General features: G+C 44.4%; 2 protein-coding genes across 3 annotated transcripts in view; one reads left to right on the top strand and one right to left on the bottom strand.

Moving 5' to 3' along the window:
• The window catches only part of LOC140369029 (calcium-activated potassium channel subunit alpha-1-like), a 212,403-nt gene that overhangs the window by 87,505 nt on the left and 112,140 nt on the right, over positions 1 to 12,758 (bottom strand). Inside the window, exons 10-18 of one of the 2 annotated variants that reach the window (XM_072456237.1) lie at positions 9,630 to 9,740; positions 8,672 to 8,777; positions 7,615 to 7,697; positions 7,436 to 7,505; positions 2,815 to 2,970; positions 2,628 to 2,737; positions 2,480 to 2,548; positions 2,312 to 2,398; positions 2,156 to 2,232 (exon numbers count right to left, since the gene is read on the bottom strand). In XM_072456237.1, the coding sequence (XP_072312338.1) occupies positions 2,156 to 2,232; positions 2,312 to 2,398; positions 2,480 to 2,548; positions 2,628 to 2,737; positions 2,815 to 2,970; positions 7,436 to 7,505; positions 7,615 to 7,697; positions 8,672 to 8,777; positions 9,630 to 9,740 (869 nt within the window). Of the gene's footprint in view, positions 1 to 2,155; positions 2,233 to 2,311; positions 2,549 to 2,627; positions 2,738 to 2,814; positions 2,971 to 7,435; positions 7,506 to 7,614; positions 7,698 to 8,671; positions 8,778 to 9,629; positions 9,741 to 12,758 lie in introns of both variants that reach the window. The other variant, XM_072456235.1, reaches the window with a different exon arrangement.
• LOC140369386 (E3 ubiquitin-protein ligase TRIM39-like) lies at positions 5,615 to 7,243 on the top strand. The gene has a single exon (XM_072456716.1). It carries the CDS (start codon positions 5,615 to 5,617, stop codon positions 7,220 to 7,222), a length of 1,608 nt encoding a protein of 535 aa, XP_072312817.1. The 3' UTR covers positions 7,223 to 7,243.

The following is a 12,758-nucleotide window of genomic DNA, read 5'->3' on the forward strand; positions in this document are numbered from 1 at the left end:
CACTTCCTGTTTGCGAGGTCTTCTTCCTCTGAGACTCAGAAAACACTCGGATCAGAACTTTTACCACGTCGTGAAGTGGAGCCTCGAGATCTTCTGCCGTTTTTAAGTCCATGAATCATCTGCAGACCCAGAGCTTTTCGGCCTGAACAGCGAGCTAGCATTAGCATGTTGCTTTGGTTTATTCCATTGTGATTCCCTCTTGTGCTGGATACAAAAGTCACGTGTGCCTCCAGTAGATGCATTATTTTAAGTTATGAGATGCTAAAGTAAAAGTACTTCAGAGCTGTTTAAACTCTACAGTAAATATCTTAATTTTCATCATGTTCATGTTTGCGTGTGCTCAAAGCAGGAACTTAAACGCAAAACTTTTAAATGAGATCTCACCATAAACACACTAAAAACTGACTTTACTGACTTTAGTAAAAGAAGAAACACCCAAATGTTGTACTGCAGTATTCAGTACAGGTTTATACTTTACGTTCCACCACTGCATATCCATAGTTTATCCACTGACTTTCCTCTTATAAGCTCCTAAACAGTCAAGCTAAATGTATATATATGTATGTTTAGTCATACAAACACCTGTATAAAACTGTATATTAAACAGATATTAACTCTAATCTGAACAGCTGCATGTATTTAATTTATTTCATTTCAATAACTAACTTCAATATTCTCCTTGTATATTATTATAGTATTTATGTACTCCACAGTTTTATATGAAGTCTCCTTCCTTTTCGCTGTTTTCCAGAAGTCTGCGCTGACATCTAGAGGTGAAAGCAGGAAGTTCACACACACAGGTTTTTCTTTGTATCTTTCAGCGTGCAACTGAACACAGGGGCCCCAGGCTTTGAACATGCAACATTCACTATGCAGCATTCACTAGTTCAGGGTCACGCTCTAGTCAGGCTTTGGTCAGGCTCTAGTCAGGCTTTGGTCAGGCTTTAGTCAGGCTTTGGTCAGGCTCTAGTCAGGCTTTGGTCAGGCTCTAGTCAGGCTTTGGTCAGGCTCTAGTCAGGCTTTGGTCAGGCTCTAGTCAGGCTTTGGTCAGGCTCTAGTCAGGCTTTGGTCAGGCTCTAGTCAGGCTTTGGTCAGGCTCTAGTCAGGCTTTGGTCAGGCTTTAGTCAGGCTTTGGTCAGGCTCTAGTCAGGCTTTGGTCAGGCTTTAGTCAGGCTTTGGTCAGGCTCTAGTCAGGCTTTGGTCAGGCTTTAGTCAGGCTTTGGTCAGGCTCTAGTCAGGCTTTGGTCAGGCTTTAGTCAGGCTTTGGTCAGGCTTTAGTCAGGCTTTGGTCAGGCTCTAGTCAGGCTTTGGTCAGGCTCTAGTCAGGCTTTGGTCAGGCTTTAGTCAGGCTTTGGTCAGGCTCTAGTCAGGCTTTGGTCAGGCTTTAGTCAGGCTTTGGTCAGGCTTTAGTCAGGCTTTGGTCAGGCTCTAGTCAGGCTTTGGTCAGGCTTTAGTCAGGCTTTGGTCAGGCTTTAGTCAGGCTTTGGTCAGGCTTTAGTCAGGCTTTGGTCAGGCTCTAGTCAGGCTTTGGTCAGGCAAGAATCGTGTTACTCACAATAAACCACTAGTATTTAAACAAAGGGGGCGTGTCCAAAAGCAGCAGGGAGGAAAGACAGAGGTTAGAAGTCTTTTGATGTTCTTTTGTGATACACTTCTGTTTGTTCCTTCATAAAGACAAACGCACGTTGTCACGGTAACAACAACACACTTTTGTCTGTATAAACCAACAAACAAAGGGAAATGGCATTGAATTGAAAGGTACAATCTCCGAAACGAGAAACAAGAATAAGGCACTTTCTATCAACAACATTATTAGGATTAAAAACCATGAATAAAGCTGCACTATGTAACATTTCAGTTCAACAATGAGCTAGCTTTGCCCGGAATATTGCACAGCGCGGCATTAAAGCTGTCAATCTCCATGGAGACAACGTTACAGGTCAGGTAAGAGTGAAAATATGTGTTTTTTAAGCTATTTCTGCCAATAAAAAACGCCTTTAATGTAGTATATACACTATAGACGGTTTAATGTCACGCTGTGGAACATTCTGGGCCGAGCAGTAACATCTCCATGGAGACTAGAAGTATTTCACAGTGCACCTTTAAACGACTGCGGACAGCAAACAGAAGTACAAGTACATAAATGCGGACGTACATTTCTTGCATCCACATTTCTTGATGCGTTTTGGGTCGGTGATGTCGTCGTGGCAAGCTTTGCAGTAGAACAGAGCCCTGGGGGAACAAACAAAACATATAAAACATGTATTTTCTGTAATATTATGAATACGTTTGGATGCGATTGACTCTTTACCTTTTGACTTCTTTGGCGTCGCTGGCGATGAAGAATCCCAGCGTTCCCTCCGTCATCTTCACGTGGTTCCCGGGGTTGATCAGAGTGCTGCAGATACAAAACCACGGGGTGTAAAACGCTGCACGTGTTATATATTTGGTACTCGGTAAAGGCTGAGCGAGCGTGTACCTGCTCTCGCGCTGGTCGGACTTGTACTCGATGGCGATGAGCAGCAGCTTCAGCTTCACGTAGCACAGTCTGCGGATCAGAAATGTCATGGTTGTGCAGAGGCGGTCGAACGTGTAAAATGTGCAAAGAGTCCAAAGTAAATCCTCACTCGCAGATGACTGGGAAGGACAGTCCCACAAAGGCACTGGACAGATACTCCGTGTACATCTCATTGGCCACGCCCTCCAGGTAGTACTTCTGCCACGTGTCCTCCTCGATCTGAAGAAAAAACACAGCTCATTTGACTGAAAACGATGGTGTGGCGGTGTTTCCTCGGGGCGTGGCGCCGTCCGGACCTTGATGAAGGACCTCATGGAGAAGAGGTTGGCCAACATAGTGGACAAACCCTGGGCCAAACAGCTCTGAGCGATGAAGCCCAACTTCAGCTCCGCCAGGCAGATGGCGTCGTCCCCCTCCTTCCAGTTCCAGCTCGGGATGTTCAGGAGGTGCGCCTGCAGGGGGCGCAAGAGAGCAGGTCATCAGGTCTGCATTTAGACACAATCTTTGGGGTTTTTGTCCTATTTATGACATCTGAAGGTGCAATAAAGATGACTGTGGGACTGAATGACTTGCCTGACCCGCCAGCCCCGCCCACATTCTGTTCGAATGCGTAAGGGTCTGGAATCGGAGCCAGAGCCAATGAAATCGTCGGTAATCCATTTACCTGTCCAATCCCAGTCGGAGGTTTTAACGCGTCACACTGAGATACAGAAGTAGCGCTTCACCCCCGTTCCAAAACATTCAAGATGGCGGACCCGGCTCGAGACAGCTCGTGCTTTAGTCCTGTTTTAGACCTGCTTTAGTCCTGCTTTAGTCCTGTTTTAGTCCTGTTTTAGACCTGCTTTAGTCCTGCTTTAGTCCTGCTTTAGTCCTGTTTTAGTCCTGTTTTAGACCTGCTTTAGTCCTGCTTCAGTCCTGCTTTAGACCTGCTTTGACCTGTTTTAGTCCTGTTTTAGTCCTGTTTTAGTCCTGTTTTAGACCTGTTTTAGTCCTGCTTTAGTCCTGCTTTAGTCCTGCTTTAGTCCTGCTTTAGTCCTGTTTTAGTCCTGTTTTAGACCTGCTTCAGTCCTGTTTTAGTCCTGTTTTAGCCCTGCTTTAATCCTGCTTTAGATCTGCTTTAGTCCTGCTTTAGTCCTGTTTTAGTCCTGCTTTAGTCCTGCTTTAGTCCTGCTTCAGTCCTGTTTTAGTCCTGTTTTAGCCCTGCTTTAGTCCTGTTTTAGTCCTGCTTTAGACCTGCTTTAGTCCTGTTTTTGTCCTGCTTTAGTCCTGTTTTAGTCCTGCTTTAGACCTGCTTTAGTCCTGCTTTAGTCCTGTTTTAGTCCTGCTTTAGTCCTGTTTTAGTCCTGTTTTAGACCTGCTTTAGTCCTGCTTTAGTCCTGCTTTAGTCCTGTTTTAGTCCTGTTTTTGTCCTGCTTTAGTCCTGCTTTAGTCCTGCTTTAGTCCTGCTTTAGTCCTGTTTTTGTCCTGCTTTAGTCCTGTTTTAGTCCTGCTTTAGACCTGCTTTAGTCCTGCTTTAGTCCTGTTTTAGTCCTGCTTTAGTCCTGCTTTAGACCTGCTTCAGTCCTGTTTTAGTCCTGCTTTAGTCCTGTTTTTGTCCTGCTTTAGACCTGCTTTAGTCCTGCTTTAGTCCTGTTTTAGCCCTGCTTTAGTCCTGTTTTTGTCCTGCTTTAGTCCTGCTTTAGTCCTGCTTTAGTCCTGTTTTAATCCTGCTGTTTTTCCTCCTTGACTCCTCCCTCTGCCTCCCTGACTCCTCCTCTTCCCTCCCTGACTCCTCCCTCTTCCCTCCCTGACTCCTCCCTCTGCCTCCCTGACTCCTCCCTCTGCCTCCTTGACTCCTCCCTCTGCCTCCCTGACTCCTCCCTCTGCCTCCCTGACTCCTCCCTCTGCCTCCCTGACTCCTCCCTCTTCCCTCCCTGACTCCTCCCTCTTCCCTCCCTGACTCCTCCCTCTGCCTCCCTGACTCCTCCCTCTTCCCTCCCTGACTCCTCCCTCTGCTGTCACAGACTGAAGCAGGAAACTCTCCGTGTGTGTTTGCTCAAAAGCACCTCAGAGGCTTCAAACCCTCAACAATCTGCTCCAGCACAGGTCAGTGTTACTAGGCCCACTACTATTACTGCTATTACTACTGCTACTACAACTACTACTACTATTGGTGGTGTAGTTTGGTACTTGGTCCTGCTCCAGGTCCATTTCTCTTCTGCTTCACACACTTACACTGTGATTCTCACTCTTATTCTGATTTAAAACCACTAAAGAGAAAACTGCTGCTGCTGCTGTCAATCCTGCTCTTTATGTCACCACTTCTTTCATTCAACTCAACATTAGTTTGTCAAAGATCAAAATAAACTGCAATAAATGTCATTTCTGTGGAAGTGAAAGTCAAACTTAAAATCCTCCATTTTGTGTTTGTTCTTTTTCTCTTCAAATGTGGATCTGGAACAGTTTTTACTCATGAAAGTTCAAAAGTTGATGAGAATTTCATGTCAAACTGTGAAACTGGAGCAGAATGTAAAGAGGATTTAAATCTATCAATATATTTCATACTTTGATTCTCTTCCAAATACCAAGAGTCAACAGCTTGTTTTAAATCTTTATGAAATCATTCTTTTAGAAGTGACTTGTTAAACCTTTATTTGATTGAACTCTGAGACTTTAAAGACATTTTGAAGCAGATAAAGGTGTAAATATGTGACTGAAGCTTCTCCACAGAGAATATTGATGAATAAAGTCTATTCTTCATGTTTCTTCTTTTTGGACACTTGAATACATTTAGTTTGTGACAAACGTGCTCACAACGACACTTTGTTCATTTGAGGAGGAGAAAGAGACTGTGCTTTTCTCAACTCTGGATTTAACACGATTTAGATGTTTCTGCTTCTTCTGCTGTTGTGACGCTTCGACCAATCAGAATGAAGTATTGTTTTAACGTCCAGAGGCTTTCGGTCAGAGCTTTCTCAGACTGATTCATGTGAAGAACTCAGTTCAGAGGCACAGGTCAGTCTGTGGGAGCAGGTTTCTCTTTTCCTCCTGGTGTTTGACTTTTCTGGTGGAAAAGTCTGATTTTAGAGTCACTGATGTTGACCTTGTGTTTCAGACATGTCCTCCACAAGTGAAAGGAGCTCTGAGGAGACGTTCCTGTGCTCCATCTGTCTGGAGGTGTCCACTCCATGTGGACACAACTTCTGCAAACGCTGCATCTGTGAGGCCTGGGCCCCTGAGGGCCCCTGCACATGTCCTCTGTGTAACAGGAGCTATGACAGAAGACCTGAGCTCAGCGTCAACACAATGCTGCGAGAGCTGCTTTCAGAAGTTAAACTGGACAAGAACAAGAGCAGTTCTATGGACAAGATGATAAGCTTTAGTGAGGTCCAGTGTGACGTCTGCTCTGAGCCCAAGCTGAAGGCCCTGAAGTCCTGCCTGGTCTGTCTGTCCTCGTTCTGTGAGACCCACCTCCAGCTTCATCTCACTGTCTCTGGGCTGAAAAGACACCAGCTGATGGAGCCTGTGGAGAACCTGGAAGACAGGATGTGTCCCACACACCAGCGCCCCCTGGAGCTCTTCTGTTGCACTGATGAGAAGATCGTGTGCATGATGTGCTCTGTTCTAGAGCACAAGAACCATGAGCTGTTGTCTCTGGAGGAGGCGTGTGAGAGCAGGAGGTCCTCTCTGCTGCACACTCAGGCTCAGAGCCAGCACATGGTGGAGCAGAGGAGGCTGAAGGTCCAGGAGATCCAGCGCTGTGTGGAGCTCAGTGACACAGAGGTCCACAGAGAGAGGGCTGTGGGGCTGCAGGCCTTCACTGATCTCATGCAGTCTGTTCAGAGGCGTCAGGACCGGTTCTTAGAGGAGCTGCAGGAGAAGCAGAGCCGGAGCCACAAACGAGCCCAGGAGCTGGTGCAGCAGCTGGAACAGGAGATCTGTGAGCTGGAGAAGAGCAGCACTGAGGCGGAGCGGCTCTCACGCTCTCAAGACCAACTCCACTTTCTACAGCGCTGCCCTGCACTCACGCCCCCTGCTGGGCTGAAGGAATGGAGCAGCGTGAGCTTTGAGCCGGAGAAGTGTGAGGGCAGTGCAGCCCGGGCTCTGTCTGAGCTGGAGAAACATCTCTCTGAAGACTTTAATCAACTGTCTTCAAGATTAAAACTACTGAGAGTGAAGCAGTTTGTGGTGGACGTCACTCTGGATCCAGACACTGCTCATCCTCAGCTCGTTCTGTCTGAAGATCTCAAACAGGTTCATCACACTGATGTGAAGAAGAAGCTCCCAGATTCTCCTCTGAGGTTTAATACTTGTACTTGTGTTCTGGGAAAGCAGAGTTTCTCCTCAGGCAGGTTTTACTTTGAGGTTCAGGTCAAAGGGAAAACTAAGTGGGATTTAGGAGTGGTCCAAGAGTCCATCAACAGGAAGGGACAGATCACTGAAAATCCTAAAAATGGATTCTGGTGCATCGTGTTGAGAAACAAAGATCAGTACAAAGCTTGTACAGGTCCTTCTGTCCCTCTGTCTGTGCAGCGAGCTCCTCAGAAGGTCGGGGTGTTTGTGGACTATGGTGAGGGTCTGGTCTCCTTTTATGATGCAGATTCTGCAGATCTTCTCTTCTCCTTCAGCGGCTGCTGCTTCAGGGAGAAACTGTTTCCATGTTTCTGTCCCTGTGTAAATGCTAAAGGTTCAAACTCTGCTCCTCTGGTCCTCACTGCAGTTTAGACTTTCAGAGGTCAAAATGACTAAGAATGTGGTTCTGTCTCTGCTCTAAACTCCGCCCTAGAAATTGAAACGTCGAGCCCCAGACCTTCACACAGTTTTGATAAGTAATCTGTCCAAACGTGTTGGGAATGGCTGGTCAGGCAACTGAATAACTAAACCCAACGTAGTAAATGAACAAAAAGAAGTGGTTAAATAGTTAAACTGAGCCCTGACCTTGTTGTGGTACTGCAGCATCTGAGTGATGATTCTGATCTTCGGGTGGTAGTTCTTTATGGAGATCACTCTGGGTCAAGACATAAGGTTTATTAACACGTTGTAACATGATTGTGAATAATAGTACACAGATTAATGGATGAAAACCCGGCAGGATGTTAGAAACTGAAAGTCTCCACCTCATGATGTTGGAGGCGTCCTCGGCGTCAGGGTCGGCGCAGTATTTGTTCGCCAAAATCAAACAGGCATCGGCCGACTCGATCTGGAAGAACAATGAATAAGTCATGAACAATATATTCTACAAGTAACATTTTTAAAACAGCTTTTCCATCATAACAATCAACAGAAAAATTACCAGAGAAATATGACACGTTATATTGGAACGTTCACGCTATCAGATGTAAAATGTGTGCCAAAAAGCGCCAATTTTATTCCTCATTAGTGTTGTTAAGTTATTGTTATTCTGAAAGTGTAATACATTATTTATATGTTACTACTTGCATAACTGAATATGTATAAAACATATATAATCTATTTACATACCGCATAATGTTACTGAAATTGTGACTTATTGTAATATATTGTCTATTTTCATTATATCTTTGTAAAGAGCTTTTTTAAAAACTATTTCTGATCATTATTTTCTTCTATTACTGTATTTTCCGGACTATAAGTCGCACCTTTTTTCATAGTTTTGCCCAGGGTGCGACTTATACTTATATTTATACTTATATACTTATACTCCGGAGCGACTTATATGTGATATAATTTGTTGTTTTCACACTTGCAACTGCATTTCATACTCCAGTGTGACTTATGTTTTTTTCTTCTCTATTATGCATTTTTTGGCCGGTGCGACTTATACTCCGGAGCGATTTATACTCCAAAAAATACTGTATCTTTATCATTTCCTGTATCTTTTGAGGATTCCCCTTCTTGGCATGATTTTACCTCCAGCAATTTTATTTTTTATTTTTAAGCTTTTTCTCCTTTTGTTTCTTTTTCGCCGAGGCAACGTCTATAATTTTACCTCTCAAAATCGCTTAAGCAGCTTCTCAGAGGATGAATACGCTGCCCATTTTCAACTTGATAATGTGTTATTCTGTAATACAATCCTTGCATTTGTAACACTGTTTATTACACGGCATTTCTACTACAATATCTGCCGTGGCCTGGATGTGCTCTCTAAACCCAGCAACAGCGTTTGTAATGTTGCGTGTTTGATTGCTCGCTGACCTTGACGCGGGCGAGGTCGTGCGGGTTGAGGACGGATCCCTGGTAGAACTCCACTTGAGTGAAGTGACGCTTGAACAAGGCTTCCAGCTCAAGATTAGGGGAAATACTGGGAACAACGACAACACAACTTAATCTTTATCTAATCTGGTACAAGCGCGATTCCCTCCAAACGAAACCTGTCGTGAACAGGCTAACGGGGAAATATTATAATACATGATTCGACTGGAAAACACTTTACGCAACGGTAACATTAAAACACAATAATCATAGTTCATTCTTTTTCAGCAAATGTGACATGTACGACCGGCTTTATATGTCAAACCTGCTTAAATAAGATCAGAGAACATTTACTCGTCCCACAATGAGGACATTTTTACTGTTGTAAAGTAACAGGAGGATAAAATATACCTTCACAAATCAATATAAATATCCTTTTATGGACGATAATTAATACATATTCAAACCGTTTAACTAGATGCTTTATAATATGGTTCCTTAGTAAATAATTTGTAATGCAGTAATAAGCTCGAGTTATTTGTTCATGCACTTACAAGTCTAGCATTTGTAGATGGCTTATAACACCTTGTAAATTAATAGTAAGTAAATTAATTAGTAAATTAATAATAAGCCATCAACAAAATAGATAAACGCTTGTAAATGCCTTAGAGATTATGAACCAAAACTAGTGCTTATTTTAAGTTACTTTAAATAAAAATAAGATGATAGTGTACGCCCTATTATAAAAAAGTTCACCAAAAATAAAGACAATGATAAATATTGAGCCCTAAATCATATTGCTAATTTCGCATTCATTTAATGAGTTTTCAAAGGCAATAAAATGATTATGAAGGGCAAATTCTGAGTCACGTTTTAGTTCGACCTTTCTAAATACGGACGTTGCAAATCACTCTCTGCGACCGGGGCCCGGCAAATAAAAGGAATGGATAAACGGACTCACTTATGGAGAAAAACTATTTCTACATTGACATCATCCCTGTCCTTGTGTAGGAAGTCTTTGAGGAAGTTGGACACACTTTCCAGCGTGATGTGGCCGCAGACGACGATGTGCCTGCAAGACAAGAGCGGGCGACCAACGCTGTGAAAACGCCCAAAACACAGCGGTTCTTCTCTTCGGGCCTGGAATAAAGACTGTTGAGCGATACGGTGACTTAGCCTAGCGTGTCGTGAGTTAGCCTAGCGTGTGTTTGTTTCGTGTTGCTATGGAGTCAAATAACTATTCTTTCCTGACCCGAAATGAAGATTGTTGAGCGATACGGTGAGTTAGCCTGGCGTGTGTCGTGAGTTAGCCTAGCGTGTGTCTGTGTTAGCCTAGCGTGTGTCGTGAGTTAGCCTAGTGTGAGTCCGGTTGTGTGTTTGTTGCGTGTTGCTGTGGAGTCAAATAACTATTCTTTTCTGACCTAGGATAAAGATTGTTGAGTGATACGGTTAGTTAGCCTAGCGTGTGTCGTGAGTTAGCCTAGCGTGTGTCATGAGTTAGCCTAGAGTGCGTCGTGAGTTAGCCTAGCGTGTGTCGGTGAGTTAGCCTAGCGTGTGTCGTGAGTTAGCCTAGCGTGTGTCGTGAGTTAGCCTAGCGTGCGTCGTGAGTTAGCCTAGCGTGCGTCGTGAGTTAGCCTAGCGTGCGTCGTGAGTTAGCCTAGCGTGCGTCGTGAGTTAGCCTAGTGTGCGTCGTGAGTTAGCCTAGCGTGCGTCGTGAGTTAGCCTAGCGTGCGTCGTGAGTTAGCCTAGTGTGTGTCGTGAGTTAGCCTAGCGTGTGTTTGTTTCGTGTTGCTATGGAGTCAAATAACTATTCTTTTCTGACCCGAAATGAAGATTGTTGAGCGATACGTGAGTTAGCCTAGCGTGTGTCGTGAGTCGGCCTAGCGTGTGTCGTGAGTTAGCCTAGCGTGTGTGCAGTTGTGTGTTAGTTAGTTGTTGCTGTGGAGTCAAATAACTATTCTTTTCTGACCTAGAATAAAGATTGTTGAGCGATACGGTGAGTTAGCCTGGCGTGTGTCGTGAGTTAGCCTAGCGTGTGTCTGTGTTAGCCTAGCGTGTGTCGTGAGTTAGCCTAGTGTGAGTCCGGTTGTGTGTTTGTTGCGTGTTGCTGTGGAGTCAAATAACTATTCTTTTCTGACCTAGGATAAAGATTGTTGAGTGATACGGTTAGTTAGCCTAGCGTGTGTCGTGAGTTAGCCTAGCGTGTGTCATGAGTTAGCCTAGAGTGCGTCGTGAGTTAGCCTAGCGTGTGTCGGTGAGTTAGCCTAGCGTGTGTCGTGAGTTAGCCTAGCGTGTGTCGTGAGTTAGCCTAGCGTGCGTCGTGAGTTAGCCTAGCGTGCGTCGTGAGTTAGCCTAGCGTGCGTCGTGAGTTAGCCTAGCGTGCGTCGTGAGTTAGCCTAGTGTGCGTCGTGAGTTAGCCTAGCGTGCGTCGTGAGTTAGCCTAGCGTGCGTCGTGAGTTAGCCTAGTGTGTGTCGTGAGTTAGCCTAGCGTGTGTTTGTTTCGTGTTGCTATGGAGTCAAATAACTATTCTTTTCTGACCCGAAATGAAGATTGTTGAGCGATACGTGAGTTAGCCTAGCGTGTGTCGTGAGTCGGCCTAGCGTGTGTCGTGAGTTAGCCTAGCGTGTGTGCAGTTGTGTGTTAGTTAGTTGTTGCTGTGGAGTCAAATAACTATTCTTTTCTGACCTAGAATAAAGATTGTTGAGCGATACGGTGAGTTAGCCTGGCGTGTGTCGTGAGTTAGCCTAGCGTGTGTCGTGTGTTAGCCTAGCGTGTGTTGTGAGTTAGCCTAGTGTGAGTCCGGTTGTGTGTTTGTTGCGTGTTGCTGTGGAGTCAAATTACTATTCTTTTCTGACCTAGGATAAAGATTGTTGCGTGATACGGTTAGTTAGCCTAGCGTGTGTCGTGAGTTAGCCTAGCGTGTGTCATGAGTTAGCCTAGCGTGCGTCGTGAGTTAGCCTAGCGTGTGTCATGAGTTAGCCTAGCGTGCGTCGTGAGTTAGCCTAGCGTGCGTCGTGAGTTAGCCTAGCGTGCGTCGTGAGTTAGCCTAGCGTGCGTCGTGAGTTAGCCTAGCGTGCGTCGTGAGTTAGCCTAGCGTGCGTCGTGAGTTAGCCTAGCGTGCGTCGTGAGTTAGCCTAGCGTGCGTCGTGAGTTAGCCTAGTGTGTGTCGTGAGTTAGCTGGTGCGACTTATACTCCAACGCGACTTATAGTCCGGAAAATACGGTATTTTAATTTACCTCATTGTTGCTTTGCTTAAATTTGGCATTTTATTGTGTTTTTTTAGTACATTTCCTCCCCCTGGTGTTCATATTGCGCAAGTCTTTTTTGCGTTTTTGTTTGGTAACGGTCAGTTTTTTATTTTCTGTGATAGTTTTGGTTTAGTTTGGCCCGAGTTTGTATTATTTAAGTCATTTCTTAGCCTTGGCTGAATTAAACTGTCATTAAATTACCTTCATCGGCCCGAAAGTGGAAAACCAGAAAACCAGGCCAACGATTAAAACGCCTCATAACAAGTTATAATATTTGGCCTGACCTGGAGGGATCAGCGTGGGCGGGTCCCGGATCGGCCGGGATTATAAAGGATCAGAGCGGGATTATAAAACATATCAGATTCTAGACTCGGCAAAAACACGTCCGCGCAGAATTTAAGAATCACAATGAATATTATGTTATAAACGAATGTACAAAGATCTGAAATATTCTAATTGCTTTGGTTAAACATAAAAAAGTTGACAAAATATATTTATTTAGGGTCAATATTGAGTTTTTGAGAGTATGATTTTATGTGATTTTTTTATTTTAATATCAATAACTTGAATTTTTTGTGTTTCGGGCCAAGTTTGGGTTAAATTAAGGTTGAATTCAGATTTAAATAAAGCTCTTGGTGTGAAAAGTTTTACTGTTTTGTATCATGTAAATTATAAGAAGCTGCACACTGGAGGATTTTGAAATTGTCTGCGATGTTCGGACGATTGTGAAGGACGCGGGAGATGGCGACGGAGCCTGGCACTGTCGGCCGCTCTGATTGGCTGCGGTGAAGTTGTTGGGACGTCACACTTAGAGGTTTGTGAGGTGACAAAACAGAGAGA

Source organism: Eucyclogobius newberryi, unplaced genomic scaffold (genome assembly GCF_026437365.1).
Source record: "Eucyclogobius newberryi isolate DKJ021-1_F unplaced genomic scaffold, fEucNew1.0.hap1 SCAF_20, whole genome shotgun sequence".
In the NCBI taxonomy this organism is placed as follows: Eukaryota; Metazoa; Chordata; class Actinopteri; order Gobiiformes; family Gobiidae; genus Eucyclogobius; species Eucyclogobius newberryi.

Excerpts from the sequence above, each read along its gene's own strand:
- LOC140369386 (XM_072456716.1), top strand. The coding sequence starts at position 5,615 with ATGTCCTCCACAAGTGAAAGGAGCTCTGAGGAGACGTTCCTGTGCTCC.